Raw genomic sequence first — 19,170 nt, forward strand, 5'->3', positions numbered from 1 at the left:
TTATATATCCATTAGAATCAAATATATAAACTTCTCTCAGCACCCACCATCATTTGGTTGTAGGTGTAGGAATGGAAAATAGGAATGCATAGTGAGAATAGGAATGACTATTCTAATAACAACTATTTTTTTAGAATGGACATAAGCTCATTTTAGAGACAAAATGAGAATATGTATTCCTATTTCCTATTTCAATTGGTACACCAAACATAAAGTAGAAAACATATTCCTAATATCCAATTCCAACAACCAGACATGCCCTTAGGCCCCATTTGGTTGCTGGCATAGGAATAGAAAATTAGAATAGAAAAATGGAATGGGAATGGAAATGAGGAATGGGAATAGAAATAGGCAATTCCAATCATGTTTGGTGCACTTGGAATTCGACTTGGAATATGTTAATCTGTTGTTTGGTTGTACAAAAATAGAATAGGAATAAGGTTAAGTTTTGTATTTTTAAAAATTTTTTTCCTAATTTTTTAAAAAATTTATTATTTTTTTAGTTAATTCATTTTTCAGTTTCATTTTTTTAAACAAATAGATATAATTTTAAAAAATGTTATTAAAAAAATTTAAAAAAAAAAAATTCAAAAAGTAAAAGTAAAAAAAAAAAATTAAAAAAAAAAAAAATTAGAAAAAAAAATTTAAAAAAAAATTAAAAAAAAATAAAAAATAAAAAATAAAATTTTTTTGTTTAATGGAAAATCGGAATGGGAATGGAAATGGCCTATTCCAATAACAGATATTTTTTGGCATAGACATATGCTCATTTTAGGGGCAAAATTGGAATATGTCTTCCTATTCCCAATTTCGATTGAGCTTACCAAATAGCGAATATAAAACATATTCTAATTTCGTTTTCCTATTCCACTCATATTCCAGCAACCAAACGGGGCCTTAGGGTCCATTTGCTTGCGATATTTAGTAATGTTGGAATAAGCCCACTTCTAGAATTTATGCATTCTTAAAATAATTCCTCGAATATAATTTGGACATGTTTGGTTGAACTGGAAAAGGAGTCGAAAGATGTATATTCTATATTTGGTTGCAAGAATTGAAATTGGAATTGGAATAAGTTTTATATTTATTTTTAATTTTAATAATTTGAGTATCAATTGACATTAACGAGTCTTTTTGGAGTTGGGCTTGCTCAATACATTTGAGAAAAATCTGTTCAACTTGTAATGGGCACCCCTGGATGTCCCAAAAACTAAACCAAATTGCTGAAAGGAATTATGTCAAACAGTTTGCATTCAACTTCTTAAAACCCCTTATAACTCCGAAAATCAAACGTTTATTTGTTTGTTGTGTTTCGTGCATGGAATTGGTATCATACAACATAAACAAGAAAGAAACTACAATAATATGCAAAGTGGAAATGAACGGCTGCTAATAAAATGTTATTTTCAGAATTCATAAAACCAAATACATGGCAGATTTATCAACTCACTAATTACTTCAGCAATATTGTCATAATACTCCAGCCCATGCTTACGAACTTGCTGCTACAATACTTTGTCCTCCAATCAGTCCGCTACCTTCATAATACCATTCCCTCCAAGCGGCATAAGCGTCGGACAAGTAGTGAAGAAGATATGGGCAAAATATCAAATCTGCCTGTAGCCGGAAATGCAACTAAACTGCCTGATAATGAAACCAATAAGAAAGAATTCCAAAGGCCAAACCCCAAGGGAATGACGTCTAGAATGTTACAAGAGAGGATAGACGTCCTCAAATGCCAAGAACAAAGCTGCAACTCACACACCAATTTCTTCTCATATTCAACCTGTCTAATGAAGCCACAAATGCTTACTTTTATTCTATTCCCACGGGTCCGCTCAACTCATATGGGCAATGTGGGATAAAAGATGTGTAATATAAAACATATATTAAAATACCCCTTATGTCTCCCTTGGGTACACATCACCATAAAATAAATATTAAAGTAACACTTTAATATTTTACAATTAAATTAGACGTTACTTTAATAAAACTTCAGGCACTAAAATGTATTAGCAATCGGACTCCGAATAATGCGAGTGATAGCTCATCGGAAAACTTTCACCAAGGAGTATCGAATCCAATCACCAAAATTGACCTGCACTATGTCCTACCGACTTACTAAAAATAGTAAGTATGCCTGAAACTGAGTAAATCAACTTCGTTTTGGCCCAAACTGGAAATGACTAGGCCAAAACACTCCAGGATCCCATTGAACCCTTCGTTAGCCCTCGGGACCATGTAGAACAAGGCTAATGCACGCACACTTGGTCAATTGCTAAAATGGGGACATTACAGGCTCCACTTAGACTTTGGAGAACGTGAAGGCCAAAAGATGGGATCATTACAAATCCGCCCTCCTTGAAATTGCTTGTCCTCAAGCAATTAAGTAACATAATGAACGCCAACCTCCACCTGGGTCCCAATTGAAGTAATGTGTGAAATCCATATGGAAGTTAAACCAACTGCAAACCTGCATCATCAGAACCAACCCCTGTAGCCTAGCATTCAAAACTTGTGCTGATGAAGTTAGAATGTCACCATAAGGAAACTCCATAGAAGATCTATGAAACGTTTTCTTCCCTGTATCCATCCACATAATATATATTGGACTGGAATGCATATTATCACCATCACGCATTGAAAAAGATGTACCTATAGGTGAACCATATGTACTCATGCTAATTGTATCAACAATAGGTGTTGCCGCATCAAAATATATGGACATAGGAACAACATTAACTGCTGCAACAGAAAACTGAACTGAATTTGTAGTTGATGAAAACTCATAATCATCAACATGTGTGGCTTCATTAGAAAATACATCAACCACTGCATTTATACCATTAAACTCCTCATTGGATGGTTCAACTGACATAGAAGTGGCTGTTGATATGGTAGTATCCTCATGTTCTCCTAATTCCACTATTACTGTAGCATCATCTCCCGACAAAGCTTCGTATGTGGTCTCCTGACTTTGCGCACATGTTTCTACTGATTTCACTGAAACACCCATATCACCAACATCATAACTGACTGGCTCTATACGTGTCTCGATCCCACTTGAGGAATCAACTACCTTCTGCTCTGGAGGAACATACAAATCACCAATGTTGATGCCCATCTGTCTAGCCATGAGCTGCAACATCATGTCCATTCGCCTATTCTGCTCCTGCTACATACGCTGCCCCTGCTCTAATGTATCCAGTAATTGTCTGAACATTACGTCCCCCTGATCTGGATCGGCATTCCCGCCTCCGCCTAATCCTGTATTCCTGTCATCTCGATCACCCATATTGTTGTCCTGATCAAAGAATATCTCCTCTATGTCTGTATGGCTGGATTCAATGTCCCCCTGCACGGATGTACTAGACTGTTTGCTTTGCAAGTCTGAAATCCTATTTTGTCTTGCTCTGGTATCGCGGAAATTATAAGACCCCTGTCGCATGCTCAAACATAAATGCTTAGCCTGTGTTTTTTATTTATTTCTGATTTTAGTGTTTTGACATTTCGTCAAACACTTTTTCCCTCTATCCGGCTGTTCCAAATTCCCTATAAGACCTCCACAGGATGGCAGGACTTATAGCTCTGATACCACTGTAATGGGCACCCCTGGATGTCCCAAAAACTAAACCAAATTGCTGAAAGGAATTATGTCAAACAGTTTGCATTCAACTTCTTAAAACCCCTTATAACTCCGAAAATCAAACGTTTATTTGTTTGTTGTGTTTCGTGCATGGAATTGGTATCATACAACATAAACAAGAAAGAAACTACAATAATATGCAAAGTGGAAATGAACGACTGCTAATAAAATGTTATTTTCAGAATTCACAAAACCAAATACATGGCAGATTTATCAACTCACTAATTACTTCAGCAATATTGTCATAATACTCCAGCCCATGCTTACGAACTTGCTGCTACAATACTTTGTCCTCCAATCAGCCTGCTACCTTCATAATACCATTCCCTCCAAGCGGCATAAGCGTCGGACAAGTAGTGAAGAAGATATGGGCAAAATATCAAATCTGCCTATAGCCGGAAATGCAACTAAATTGCCTGATAATGAAACCAATAAGAAAGAATTCCAAAGGCCAAACCCCAAGGGAATGACGTCTAGAATGTTACAAGAGAGGATAGACGTCCTCAAATGCCAAGAACAAAGCTGCAACTCACACATCAATTTCTTCTCATATTCAACCTGTCTAATGAAGCCACAAATGCTTACTTTTATTCTATTCCCACGGGTCCGCTCAACTCATATGGGCAATGTGGGATAAAAGATGTGTAATATAAAACATATATTAAAATACCCCTTATGTCTCCCTTGGGTACACATCACCATAAAATAAATATTAAAGTAACACTTTAATATTTTACAATTAAATTAGACGTTACTTTAATAAAACTTCAGGCACTAAAATGTATTAGCAATCGGACTCCGAATAATGCGAGTGATAGCTCATCGGAAAACTTTCACCAAGGAGTATCGAATCCAATCACCAAAATTGACCTGCACTATGTCCTACCGACTTACTAAAAATAGTAAGTATGCCTGAAACTGAGTAAATCAACTTCGTTTTGGCCTAAACTGGAAACGACTAGGCCAAAACACTCCAGGATCCCATTGAACCCTTCGTTAGCCCTCGGGACCATGTAGAACAAGGCTAACGCACGCACACTTGGTCAATTGCTAAAATGGGGACATTACAGGCTCCACTTAGACTTTGGAGAACGTGAAGGCCAAAAGATGGGATCATTACACAACTCCTCGACTATGCTTTGTTATTGCTTGTCTTACCACATTTCACCAACAAATAACTTCTCTAATTCTACTTTTCGTATTTATAACCAAACACTGAATTTCTAAATTCTAGCAGTCGGATTTTCCTATTCCCATCGAATTCCGACTACCAAACTGGCCCTTATAGGAATACTTTTAAACATAAAATGCTTAAATTCATGAATTAACATTTTGCATTGAAATATTATGGTGGGAGCCCCATCACTTAGGGGGTGTTGTGAAGGAAATGAGGCTGTGTATGGGCTCTTCCATTCGTCATAGCTGCACTGGCATTCCCCACAGCCCGTTCCACAATTCGCTGTGTTCCACGCATGCATTCGCTTCCCAAATTATATTAAAACCACTCCAACTAAGCAGAAGAGCCTGCAATTTAAGTCAAAGCTCGGATAGTGTAATCCAGAACAATCTCAGGATAAGGAAAATAAGAGGTGGATTGACAGTGATGTCAATGGCGGCTTCTGAATCATCTATCTCCTCCAAGCCCTTCGGGACACTCTTTGTTTGCCTTGGTAACTACTTTATTCTCTGCGGATGCTTTTCAATTTCTAGATTTTGTTTTTGGGCTGCAATTAAATCAAACACACAAGTTTTCTCAATGCAGAGTTCTAATTAAAATTAAGTGAACTTCTGGAGTAAACGCCGGCTGTAAGAAATTCATGTTTGTATTCCCAATCAACTTAGCTCACATTGCAAGATACTGTTTGGGCTCGAAATTCTGCTGTATATTCATAACATATTGGGTCTCCGCTACTTCATATTGAATGTACGCATGATTTCAAAATACGGTTTTTTTAATATTTGATTACCTGATTTGTGATTACTTCAGGTCATTGAGGCAGTGGTTAATCACGGAAACTATTGTTTGAAGCGATGACTAGAACTTCACCTACTGCAATAACATTTAAATAATGTCGCAATACACAATTCAATAACTTAAAAAATGATAATCATTTTAGTGTAATATTGATATCAATTGCTGGAGTATAGCAGATCTAGTGTTGTGTTTCCATATGACAGTCATGAATTTAATGCTGCTTTCAGCTCAAGGATGCAACTTTCTTATTTGCGTCAGTCATGATACAGCTGGAGGTCGTTTGCGCTCATGGCATGTGCAGAGGCATACCGGACTGTATTTACTATGTAGAAAAGCTTCACGAGACAGCTGGAGGCTGTTTGGTCTCTATATTGTATGTAATATACAAAATAATCATACTGAAAATAATCAGAGTCTGATAACGCGGACTACACCCTCCTTGAAGTTTTCACAGGCTGAGGCCTGGCCCCCAACCTCTGTAAAATTCAGTTTGGCAAAGTTCTTGAATGCCTTCATCTAAATTTGAGCGTTACTGCAATAACCTTTTACCCTTGCCTTTGTAAGCGGTCATTGAATCCTTCAATTCTCTCCTTGATCAAGCTCAACTAATCTTCTTATTGAAAAAAGGTCTACGCCTAATAATTTTATAGAAAAGTGAAAAGTCATTTTAATACACAAATATGAACTTCATGTTTGGGATTTCTGATTGTGTTCTAGATGATAGTATCCAGGGCAAATATGAGATATGGAGGCTAAAATGTATTTGGACACCCTACTTATTGCTACATGATGTATTTCCAGCAATATGATGTCATTCAATTCGTCTCTGACTTGATTTCCAAACCCTATATCTATTAAAAGAATAATGTAATATGTAGTTTATAATGGTCAATCAAGTTCAAGTTCTTAGGATAGACTTTAGGAATATTCTTTATTCTTTTAGGTAAGTCTTTATACTTGGTTATTTTAGTTGTCAATCTTATTCTTTTTAGGTAGATCTTTAAGTAACTCTTATTTAAGGAGGCTTTCTGTTAAAGCATGTAGCTTCGGTCTGACAATGACTGCGATCAAGATCTATATATATATATATATATATATATAAAATCTATTTAATTGTGATTCTGCAAATGATCGCTGCAGTTGAAACCGATTGAACATATATATATATATATATATGAGATCATATCTCTGTCATGATCGTAACATTATTCGATCCCTTTGATTTAAGATCATAATCGATTTGAGTAAATATCATTAGCGGGCTGCATATGAATCGAGTTCATTATGATCAGTAATATATGATTACACTTGTGTTAAGTCTAACCCTGAACAGGTATGATAACAAACACTAAATAGGTGTGACAGTGAATGGTCATGTCTCCATTTGGTGACGTGCCCATTCACTCTCACACCCCTCCTTGTTTTATATATATTCGATCTGCACGATATTGCAAAGCATCGAAATCAATTAATGCAAGCATATGAAAGGATCGTTAGCATCTCAAGTCCAAGAACATTTTCGTTGTTTGTGTTATTTTTGTACTAACATATACAAATTCTAGAGCAAATCAAATTCATTGACATTAGTGTTCGAACTTGCAATCAAAGTTGTGCATTAGTTAGCCTCATATTGAAATTTGGTAAGAAACTTTACATGGTATCAGAGCTTTGTTAAGGAGAGATATCATTAAGTTTAAGAGATCAGATTTTACATAAAGTTGTAGTTACTTATTATTCTTCAAGATGACAAACATGTTAAGATTCAAACACCACCTTACAAGTGGTGAGAATTTTGAATTTTGGAAACTTCGTATAATGATGCTATTAAAAGAGAACAAATTAGATTCCTTTGTAAAAAAAGAAAATGAAGAACCTAAAGATGATCCAGAGAAAACTCTATGGATTGAGAATAATGAGAAGGGCATGAAAATAATAGTGGATGCTGTTTGAGATCACATAGTGCCTATTGTGGCAAAACATGCAACAACATATCACATGTTTAAAGCTCTTGAAAATATATTCATAGTAAATAACACTGGTAGAAAATTTGCTCTTAAAAGACAAATGAATAACATTATCACGAATAAATGAGAAACAATAAATGCCTTCTTCACGAGAATCACAGAATTGAGAGATCAATTATCTTCTGTTAGTTATGAGATTGACAACCAAGAGTTATCCCTAATAGCTTTAGGAGGACTACCAAATTCTTGGGAGTCATTTGTACAAGTGCAAAATCTAAAATTCCAAAACTAGATTGATTAAGATTTGATTGTCTTCAAGAAAAGTCGAGATTAATGACTAAAGGAAAACATAAAACCTTAGATGAAGACATTCATGTTCTTAATACCAACTCTCATAAGAAGGATAAGAAGAAGAACACAAAGAGGAAAAGAAACTTTCATGGAAAGGGATAATCAAAACAAAAGAAAGACTTGTCTAAAATTCAATGTTTTAGATGTGATCAATATGGACATTATGCACTAAATTGTCTTGATCGATCAAAACTTCAAGCATCATTTGCCAAAATTGATAAATCAATCGAAGGTCAAGATTCTGAGAAATATGCCTTCTTCTCAGCCTTGTCTAGTCAAATATCAACCAAGTCCAATACTTGGATAATTAATAGTGGATCTTCAAGACACATCACTGGATATCAAGATAACCTAGAAAACATGCAAATAGAAACAGATGAAGAAGTTACAACCCATCTTTTAGCCTTCACGTTCTCCAAAGTCTAAGTGGAGCATAAGAGGAAATTAAATTAATTTCTTATAAAGTCATTAAATAAATTAAAATTAAAATTAAAAGGTGACTTTATATTTAATTAATTTAATTAATTATTGTATCACAAGGGAGAAGCTTCTAGAGTGTGCATTAATTATTGGAAAGGTGGAAGCCTCTAGTAATTTAGTTTTCTAGAAGCACAATTAATTATTGTATTGCAAGGGAGGAGTTTCTAGAGAGTGCATTAAGTATTGGAAGGGGGAAGCTTCTAGCACTTGCAATTAATTAATGTTTTAGTTCCTTCTAGAAGGGTGAAGGAAAAGGATAAATAGGGGTGAGAGCCTCATTGTTGAGGATGGGGATTTTTGTGAATGACATTTGATAAGAGCTTAGATGTGTGAGTCACATATCTTTCTTGGCAATAGAGGACGTTCATCCTCTTTTGTAACATTCTAGACGTCATTCCCTTGGGGTTTGGCCTTTGGAATTCATCGCTTTGTACTTGATTTTATCATTTTGAGAACTAATATAATTTCAGCATTGGTTCAATCTTCAGTTTGCATAAAAAATCTATTTCAGCAGTTGGTGCAATTTTTGGGCATTTCCAGGGTGCCCATTACAGTGGTATGAGAGCTATAAGTCCTACCATCCTGTGGAGATCTTAAGCATTTATGTTTGAGCATGCGACAAGGGCTTTATAATTTTCACAATACCAGAGCAAGGCAAAGTAGGAGTTTAGACTTGCAGAATGAACAGGGTAGTTCATCTGTGCAAAGGGACATACAATCCAGTCATACAGACATAGAGGAGACATTTTTTGAACAAGACAGCAGTATGGGTGACCGAGATGATAGGAATACTGGTCCAGGTCAAGAAAATGTAATGTTCAGGTTATTGGGTACATTAGAGGAGGGGCAGCGGATGCAATAGGAGCAGAATAGGCGAATGGATATGATGCAACAATGGCTAATGGCTAGATAGATGGGCATCAATATTAATCTAGGTGATGCCAACAATGGAAACAACAATAATAGGGGCAATGATAATGGAGGCCGAGACAACATTAATGGTAATAATGGACATGACAACAATGGAAATGAGGCTGATAACTTTAGACATGTTGCACGCCTAGCTCGAACAACCAGCTCGAGACCTCTTATACCCATCTTCCCACCCATAGATCCAGTTCAGCTGATTAATGAACTGCAAATTACGGAGTTACAGGATTAGTTCAGGAGGGATTGGGAGGCTAGTGGACCGGAGTTTCAGGCGGACATTTCTCTTAGAGATTACTTGGACTTGAGGATGAGACACATGCCCAGATCAGGAGGACAAAGTCAAAACATTGAGTTGAGAAAGAAAGTTGGGAAACTTTCTTTACCTTATTATGATGCTTTAGGGAAGATAACCGCACGAGCTTGGGTGCAGAAGATGGATACATACTTGCAGCTGAATCCTATGCCTGAAGAGGAGGCTATAAAGTATGCGGCTATTCACTTGGATGGACCGGCACATGAGTGGTGGCACCATGGCATGGTAACCTTGGGACATAATTAGATCACATCTTACAAGGAGTTCATTGAGAAGCTCATAGAGAGATTTGATGCCAAGGATCCCGAATTATAGTTTAAGGAATTGGCACAACTCAAGCAGTGGAGATCAGTTGAGACGTATATCAGTGAGTTTCAGAGGTTAGCTTTGTTGGTCATTGATATTTCAGAGAGGAGGTTAGTAGTGTTTTTTATGGATGGACTCTCAGAACCCTTGCGAGGTTGGGTCAAGGGGCATGACCCAGCTACGTTGCAGGAGGCCACTAAAAAGGCTCGTGACTTAGCACCTTCTTCATTTAGGAGTAGATTTCAGCACAAGGGTTCTTATATGAAAAAGGACAAGGAGAAGGACAAAAAACCTTTTCACAAGGATGCTTAGCCCTAAAGAGATAAGCTGGATAATGACACCTTGAATGATTTAAGAAAGAAGAAATTATGTTTTCATTGCAGAGAGCCTTGGGATTTATCTCATAAGTGTCCTCTCAAGGCTAAGGCAAATCAAATGGAGTATTTCTCAGTAGAAGAGTCACAGTTAGAGAGGGAGGATCAACACTCTGATTCAGATGAGAATAACACTACAGAGGAGAGCAGCATTCCTGAGGATGAGAAGTCATTAGCACGATTAACAGGGGCTCAGAAGGCAATCACATTTAAGGTCAGAGGTACTATCCAAGGGCAAAAAGTGATCTCACTCATTGACACTGGGGCTATACATAATTTTATAGATGCACAATTAGTAGCTAAGAGAGGTCTACAGACTGAGGAGCACGCCGGATTTAGAGTTATGTTAGCTAATGGTGACAAACTATTATGCACTCGGAAGATATCTAATCTTCACATCAGGTTTGGAGATGGCTATGAGTTGGAAGATGAGTTCTATGTGGTAGACATGGGAGACTATGATGTCATCCTCGGCATGGTATGGATGGCCTCGCTAGTAGAGTTCACACTTAACCTAGCAAAATTGGAGATGAAGTTTCAGCATGAGGGAAGAAATATTGTACTTAGAGGACTTTCAGATGGGAGTTGCAGAGTAGTTTTTTTGAGGAGAATGCAGAGACTTTTTCGGCATAATAACATAGAGTGGGCAGCAGAATGTTTCACCATGCCAACTTCACAAGAGCCACAGGTGAAGAGTCATCCACCAAATATCCAGGAGATACTTGACAGGCACACTAAGGTATTTGGGGAGATTTCGCATGGGGTTCCTCTTGACAGGGTGATGGAGCATGTTATTGAGCTCGAGGAGGGAGCCAAACCAGTCATGATTACTCCCTATCATCATCCTAAGAAACATAAGGATGAGATAGAGAAGGCAATTAAGGAGTTGTTGGAAATAGGGCATATCAGGCCTAGTAAGAGCCCCTTTGCTTCAACAGTAGTGTTGGTAAAGAAGAAGGATGGGACGATGCGCATGTGCATCGATTACAGGGCATTAAACAAGAAGACCATTAAGAACAGATACCCCATCCCACGAATAGATGAGCTGATTGATGAGTTACATGGTGCATGCTTTTTTACAAAGATTGATCTACGCTCAGGGTATCATCAGATCAGGATGAGGGAGGAGGACATTGAGAAGACAACTTTTCGGTGTTACTATGGCCACTTCGAGTTTTTGGTTATGCCATTTGGGCTAACCAATGCCCCTGCTACATTCCAGAGTTGCACGAATCAGGTATTCAAGGAGCAGCTTAGGAGATTTGTCTTGATTTTCTTTGATGACATTTTAGTCTTTAGTAAGACTTGGGAGGAGCATTTACAACATCTTGAGATGGTGCTGTCCACTTTGGAGAAAGAGTCATTGTATTCCAAGGAATCTAAGTGCGAGTTTGGGATGACTGAGCTACTATACCTTGGGCATATCATTAGCGTGGATGGAGTTCAGGTAGATCCTGAAAAGATTAGGGCTATTGTTGATTGGCCTACTCCTACGAATCTTACACAGCTTAAGGGATTCCTTGGTCTCTGTGGAATTTACAGGAGATTTGTTAAAAGACTTTCACAGATCGTTGCACCCTTGACAGACCTTACTAGGAAAGGGGCCTTCACATGGGTAGAGACAGCTCAGAGAAGCTTCGATCATTTCAAGAAGGTGATGTCATCATGTCCAGTACTAGCTCTACTAGATTTCACAAAGCCATTTGAGCTTCATTGTGATGCGTTAGGAGATGGGATTGGGGCGGTCTTGATGCAGGAGAAGCATCCCATTGTTTTTGAGAGCAGAAGCTCCATGGAGTTGAGAGGAGCTATTCCATCTATGATCGGGAGATGCTGGCTATTATGCATGCATTGGCTAAGTTTCGGCCCTACCTAGTTGGGGAAAAGTTTGTTATCAAAACTGATCACAATAGTATCAAATACTTCATGAGCCAGTGTGATCTGAATGATAGACAATAGAAGTGGATTATGAAGTTACAGGCCTATGACTTTGACATTAAGTTTGTCAAAGGTAAGAAGAATGTGGTGGCAGATGCTTTATCCAGGAGACCTCATATTTGTACTCTAGCTGAGATTACAGGAGATTGGAGAAATAGGATCACAAAAGAGTATGCAAGGGACACTTGGGCTTCTAGAGTAACTGTAGGCACCATACATGATGATCGTTATGTGGTGATGGACAGATTGATTAAGTTCTAGGGTAGGATATATTTGATTCCTTCATCACAATTTAGGGAAGTAATACTGAAGGCATTTCAAGATGCACCTACAGCTGGACATCCAGGGGTCTTTAAGACCTACAGGTAGATTTGTGAGCGGTTCACATGGAAAGGGCTCAAGGATGATGTTCAGAAGCATGTCAGGGAGTGTGTAGTTTGTCAGTAGAATAAGGGAGAACACACATATCCTATAGGTTTGTTACAACCTTTGCCCATTCCGGATAGGAAATGGGAAAGTATTTCTATGGACTTCATCACCAGGTTACCACAAGTACAAGGGAAAGATTGCATCTATGTGATAGTTGACCAACTGACAAAGTTTGCTCACTTCTTTGCTATTCCATCCACTTACATAGTAGCACAAGTGGCCGATCTTTTCTTCAGAGAGATATTTAGGTTACATTGGCTACCTAGTTTCATTGTCAGTGATCAGGAGTCGGGACAGTCAATTCATGAGTACTTTTTGGCAGGAATTGTTTAGGTTGTGTGGTACTGATCTTACAACTAGCACTAGTTATCATCCACAGACAGATGGGCAAACAGAGATTGTGAATAAATGGGTGGAAGGATATCTGAGGAACTATGTGACTGCACAACAGAGGGCTTGGGTCAAATGGCTACATATGGGAGAGTACTGTTATAACACCACTTATCATATGTCCATCAAGATGACTCCATTCATGGCATTGTACGATTATGAAGCACCTAGTTTCATGGATCTGATTTTGGGGGATAGTAGAGCGCCTAAAGCAAAACACTTCTTGCAGGATAGTCAGGATATTTTGAGAGTGCTCAAGGAGAATATACAGCAAGCCCAAAATCAGCAGAAATTGTATGCTGACCAGCACTGGATAGAGCGCAGTTTTGAGGTTGGGGATATGGTTTACTTGAGGCTACAACCATACAGACAGTCATCACTCAAGAAAAGTGGAGCAAAGAAGTTGAAGCCTAGGTTTTATGGCCCCTACAGAGTGATTCACAAGGTGGGCAAGGTTGCTTATGAGATTGAGCTTTCAGAGGGCAGTCGGGTGCATAATGTGTTTCATGTGTCAAGGCTTAAGAAAGCTATCGATTAGAGAGTTGTGCCTTTAGCAGAATTACCACCATTAGATGAGGAGGGAAAGCTTGTATTAATTCCTAAGGCTATTCTGGATACTAGGGAAAGGACTTTGCGAAGTAGATTGATTAAAGAATATTTAGTCAAATGGAGATATCTGCTAGAGTAAGATGCTACTTGGGAGAGTGAGCAGGTGCTATAGTAAATAGGACTGAGATTGCTTGAGGACAAGCAATTTCAAAAAGGGCGGACTATAATGACCCCATCTTTTAGCCTTAACGTTCTCCAAAGTCTAAGTGGAGCATAAGAGGAAAATAAATTAATTTTTTATAAAGTTATTAAATAAATAAAAATAAAAATTAAAAGGTGACTTTATATTTAATTAATTATTGTATCACAAGGGAGAAGCTTCTAGAGTGTGCATTAATTATTGGAAAGGTGGAAGCCTCTAGTAATTTAGTTTTCTAGAAGCACAATTAATTATTGTATTGCAAGGGAGGAGTTTCTAGAGAGTGCATTAATTATTGGAAGGGGGAAGCTTCTAGCACTTGCAATTAATTAATGTTTTAGTTCCTTCTAGAAGAGTGAAGGAAAAGGATAAATAGGGGTGAGAGCCTCATTGTTGAGGATGGGGATTTTTGTGAATGACATTTGATAAGAGCTTGGATATGTGTGAGTCACATATCTTTCTTGGCAATTGAGGATGTTTATCCTCTCTTGTAACATTCTAGACGTCATTCCCTTGGGGTTTGGCCTTTGAAATTCATCGCTTTGTACTTGATTTTATCATTTTGAGAACTAATATAATTTCAGCATCGGTTCAATCTTCAGTTTGCATAAAAAATCTATTTCAGCAGTTGGTGCAGTTTTTGGGCATTTCTAGGCTGCTCATTACAGATGATTCTGCACATTCTGTAAAAGGAATTGGGACCTGCACCATCAAATTAAAATTTAGAAAATCTATTCAGCTTTCTAGAGTTCTATATATACCAGATATTAAAAGGAATTTAATATTTATATCAACACTTGAAGATGATGGTTATAGAATTACTTTCATGGAAGGCAAAGTGCTAGCATGGGCAAAGAATTCAACCATAAAGAAGGCTCAAACAATAGGAGTAAGACAAGGACTATTAAATGAGCTTTGCACTAAGACTAATTTTGCACTTGTTCATGAGACTTCATATTCAAATGAAATCTGGCATAGAAGATTAGGCCATATCAACTTTCATGCTCTAACATCTATGGGGAAGTTGGTAACTGGTATGCCCAAATTAAGTCAAATTCATAATGAATCTTACAAAGGTTGTGCCTTGGGGAAAAACACAAAAAAGTCATTTCCTCATAGTTTGAGCAAAACTAAAAACGTGTCAGAACTAGTGCACTCGGACCTATGGGGACTCATGTCTACACCATCCATAGGAGGGTTCTTGTACTATGTGATATTTGTTGATGATTTTTCAAAGAAGACATGGATATACTTCTTTAAGTGTAAAGAATCTGAAAAAATTCTTTCTAAAATTAAAGAATTCAAAACTATCACTGAAACCTCCTTAGGAAAGAAAATTAAAATTCTAAGAACAGATAATGGGAAAGAATACACTTCTGAAATATTTAAAGAATTCTGCAAACTTGCTGAGATTAAGAGGGAGTTTACAGTTCCCTACAACCCTCAACACAATAGAGTTGCTGAAAGAAAAATAGAACCATTGTAGAAGCTGTTAGGGCTATGATATTTGATCAAAACTTGAGCATGTCATTTTGGGCTGAAGCATCTAATACAACAGTCTACATTCAAAATAGATGTCCTTACTCACATCTAGACAACAAAACTCTTGAAGAAGCATTTTCAGGTATGAAACCTGACATTAGCCATTTAAGGATATTTGGATGTCCTGTGTATGTTCATGTACCTAAGGAGAAAAGAACTAAGTTAGAACCTATTGGAGGGAAATGAATTCTTATTGGTTTTAGTGAAACAATAAAGGGTTACAAAATCTACATACCAGGACAAAAACAAATAGAACTTAGCAGAGATGTCATCTTTGAAGAAGACATTGCTTTCAAAAGAGCCAAAATTTCAGATGAACTAGATACCGATGACTTATCCTCTTCCCTAGAAGAGGCTCCTGCTCCTGAGATTCAGAGGGAGTACACTGAAGAAACTTCAAATGAAAATGAGATACTTCCTGAGACTCAAGAAGAGAGTCTTGACAATGATTCTAAAAGGCCACTTTGGGCAAGAAAATTATAGAGGAAGGAGATGAATTTGCAACACCTTCAGGGACATTTAGAGAAAGCAAAAGACCTCAAAAATTAACATACAATGCATTCATGTGTGAGATTCCAAACTCTGAACCTTCTAATGCTTCTGGAGCTCTTAAACATCAAGTTTGGAAAGATGCAATGGTAGAAGAATACCAGTCTATACCTAAAAATGATGTTTGGGATATAGTTCCTAGACCTAAAGGAAAATTTTTGTTTCATCCAAATGAATCTTCAAAGTTAAATATGTTGCAGATGGTAGCATTGAAAAACATAAAGCTCGTTTTGTGGCTAGAGGATTCTCTCAAAAGGAAGGAATTGACTTTGAAGAAACTTTTGCACCAGTTGCCAGGTATACTTCAGTTAGAACTGTAATAGCCATTGTGATAACTAAAGGTTGGAAAATTCATTAGATGGATGTAAAAACTGCTTTTCGAAATGGAACAATTGAGGAAGAAGTATACTTGGAACAAGCAGAAGGATTTGTGACTTGTGATGCTGCCTCCTATGTATGTAAATTGAAAAGGGATCTATATGGACTCAAACAGGCTCCCCGAGCTTGGTATGAAAGGATTGATAAATATCTTCTAAGTCTTGGATTCAGAAAGAATGATGCTGATCCAAATCTTTACTTTAAAGTAACTAAAGGTGATATATTTATTCTAATTCTTTATGTTGATGACCTTCTGATTATAGGAGAAGACCATCTCATTAATTAGTGTAAGAAAGAATTGACTTCTGAATTTGACATAGACTTAGGGATTCTTCATTACTTCCTTGGATTGGAAGTTTGTCAGAAGTCTGGGAATATCTTCCTACATCAAGAGAAGTATACTGTCGATATTCTGAAAAGATTTGGAATGTGGAACTGTCAACCTATGTCAACACCTATGGAAACCAACTTACACAAGCTAAAGGAAGCAAGTGCAGAATCTAGACTAGTTGATCCCACTTTATACAGACATATAATTGGGTCTCTGATGTATCTTGTGAATACTCGACCTAATATTTGCTATGCTGTGAATGCATTAAGTCAGTTCATGTGTGAACCTCGTGAAATACATCTTGTTGCTTTAAAGCATATATTAAGGTACCTTCAAGGCACTATTGGGTATGAACTTAAATATGATAATACTAGCTTGGAGTTACATGGATATACTGATTCTGATTGGGCCAGAAGTGTAAAAGACCAGAAGAGCACATCAGAATGTTGTTTCAGTTTAGGATCAGCTAAGATCTCATGGATCTGCAAAAAACAAGCTTCAATTGCTCAGAGTTCTACTGAGTTAGAGTATATTGCAGCAACAATTAAAGCAAGAGAAGCAGTGCGGCTTTGATAATTGCTTTCTAGTTTATTCTGTGAGCCTCTGAAACCTACCACTATTCACTGTGATAATCAAAGTTGTACCAAGTTGTCTTTGAATCTAGTATTTTATGATAGATCCAAGCATATAAAAATCCCTTACCACTACGTAAGAGACATTGTGGAAAGAAGAACTATTCAATTGGAATATATTAATACAGGCAATCAACCAACTAACATTCTCACCAAGGCTCTTCCTAAAGTGAAGGTTGATCATTTTAGAAAGAAACTTGGTATGGCTGAAATTTAAGTTTATGAGATTGAGTCTCAACTTTGTAAATTTGAATTATTTTAATAAAGATGTTTAAAGTGTAAACTCTTTTGTCATATGTGTGACTCTATGACTTATGGGCCTATCCTATGATATGCCCATTTACTCTCACACCCCTCCTTGTTTTATATATATTCAATCTGCCCGATATTGCAAGGCATCGAAATCAATTAATGCAAGCATATTAAAGGATCGTTAGCATCTCAAGTTCAAGAACATCTTTGTTGTCTCTTGTCGTCGGGAATTATTGTGTAGCCGACGGGCCTTTCGGGAAGCTTCTTGTTATGTAGCCGACGGCCCTTCGGGAAGGTTCTTAGGAAAGTATTTATACACCCTTTGGGATCATTGTAATTATCATCAGAAGCATTATGTAATATCTTTGGCATATGCGAATAATAAAAGGAGTACTGCTGTTCTTGTTTATTGTCTATGTGCATTAATCTATTTACCCTAGAAAGTATTTATGCACCCTCCGGGATCATTGTAATTATCATCAGAAGCATTATGTAATATCTTTGACATATGCGAATAATAAAAGGAGTACAATAGACAAGAGTAGCAGTACTCTTTTTATTATTCGCACATGCCAAAGATATTATATAATGCTTCTGATGAACCTGCAATCAAAGTTGTGCATCAGTCAGCTTCATGTTGAAATCTAGCAAGAAACTTTACACTTTCACTCCTTTGTTAATATCAAATATCTTGGTAATCATTGTGTGTTCTTATATTTTGTAATATGGTAACAGAGCAATCTACAAAAAAATTCTCAAGATTGGTGAAGTTGGGAAATCTTGTAGACTGTTGTATTGACAAATTACGACACAAAAGTAGCAAAAGGATATTGTACAACACAATACAACATTATATGGATCATTCATTCATGGTAGTGAACAAGAATAGGAGGATAGGGGGATTTTCAAAAATTGATGAAGCAGAGGGGACAATTTTGATGATGCTAATGTAGATCCGGCTGGTTTTTTGGAGATTTGAATGGTGATTGAGGCCCCTAAAGTTCCTAACCCTGTATTTGGACTTTTTGTGGATGCATCTGGATAGGGCCTCTTGCTTTGGTTCTGTGACTTTGTTTATGCACATGCTCATCCTTGTTCGGGAGTTCAATGTTTCTACTTGGTATGTTTTGAGTTGGTGTGGAGGTTGTGGCTCTTTTTCTTGCATAAGATTTGTGGCAAGCTTGTTCCTTTTGGTGTGGATGAGATTGGTTAAAGGGGTTTATTTAGTCCCTTTTCCCGTATGCCTGCTTGGACTTGTATTGGTTTCCTTTACTATAGAGGTGATCCAATCCTTGTGCGGGGTTTCTGAAAATTTTGCCTGTGCATTTTTTTTTTGGTTGATAAAGGCCCGAAGCCCGAATCATTTTATTAAGAATAGAAAGAAGTTTACAAGCTCCGTTCAGTGTGGGCACTGGTAGGGGAGAACGGAGAAAATAAAACCTTCAGTCTTGCCCGAGACTTATGTAGTCTGGAATAAATGTCAAATTACATAAATTTTACTGCCTTGGACCAGCGGGTAACATTGATAATCAGCAGCTATAATTACATATCCAGATTTAAAACAATTATTAATTAAAGGATTTTATTAATACAGGGTTTTCACATTTGGCCTCTATTATCTTTTAACAAATGGCTAAATGTT

The 19,170-nt window shown here is 37.2% G+C and overlaps 1 protein-coding gene across 4 annotated transcripts in view; it reads left to right on the forward strand.

Moving 5' to 3' along the window:
* The first annotated feature begins 4,976 nt into the window (after nucleotides 1–4,976).
* LOC149538468 (uncharacterized) overlaps nucleotides 4,977–19,170 on the forward strand; it is a 174,364-nt gene continuing 160,170 nt past the window's right edge. For 3 of the 4 annotated variants that reach the window (XR_016356062.1, XM_089799795.1, XM_089799796.1), the window contains exon 1: nucleotides 4,978–5,316. Coding sequence is in view for 3 of the 4 variants with exons in the window: in XM_089799795.1 (XP_089655921.1) it covers nucleotides 5,034–5,316 (283 nt within the window). In the remaining variant the exon portion in view is untranslated. Of the gene's footprint in view, nucleotides 5,317–19,170 lie in introns of all 4 variants that reach the window. The other variant, XM_089799794.1, reaches the window with a different exon arrangement.

Source organism: Cupressus sempervirens, chromosome 9 (assembly GCF_028749045.1).
Source record: "Cupressus sempervirens isolate cs-2001-9-10 chromosome 9, ASM2874904v1, whole genome shotgun sequence".
NCBI classification, from domain to species: Eukaryota; Viridiplantae; Streptophyta; class Pinopsida; order Cupressales; family Cupressaceae; genus Cupressus; species Cupressus sempervirens.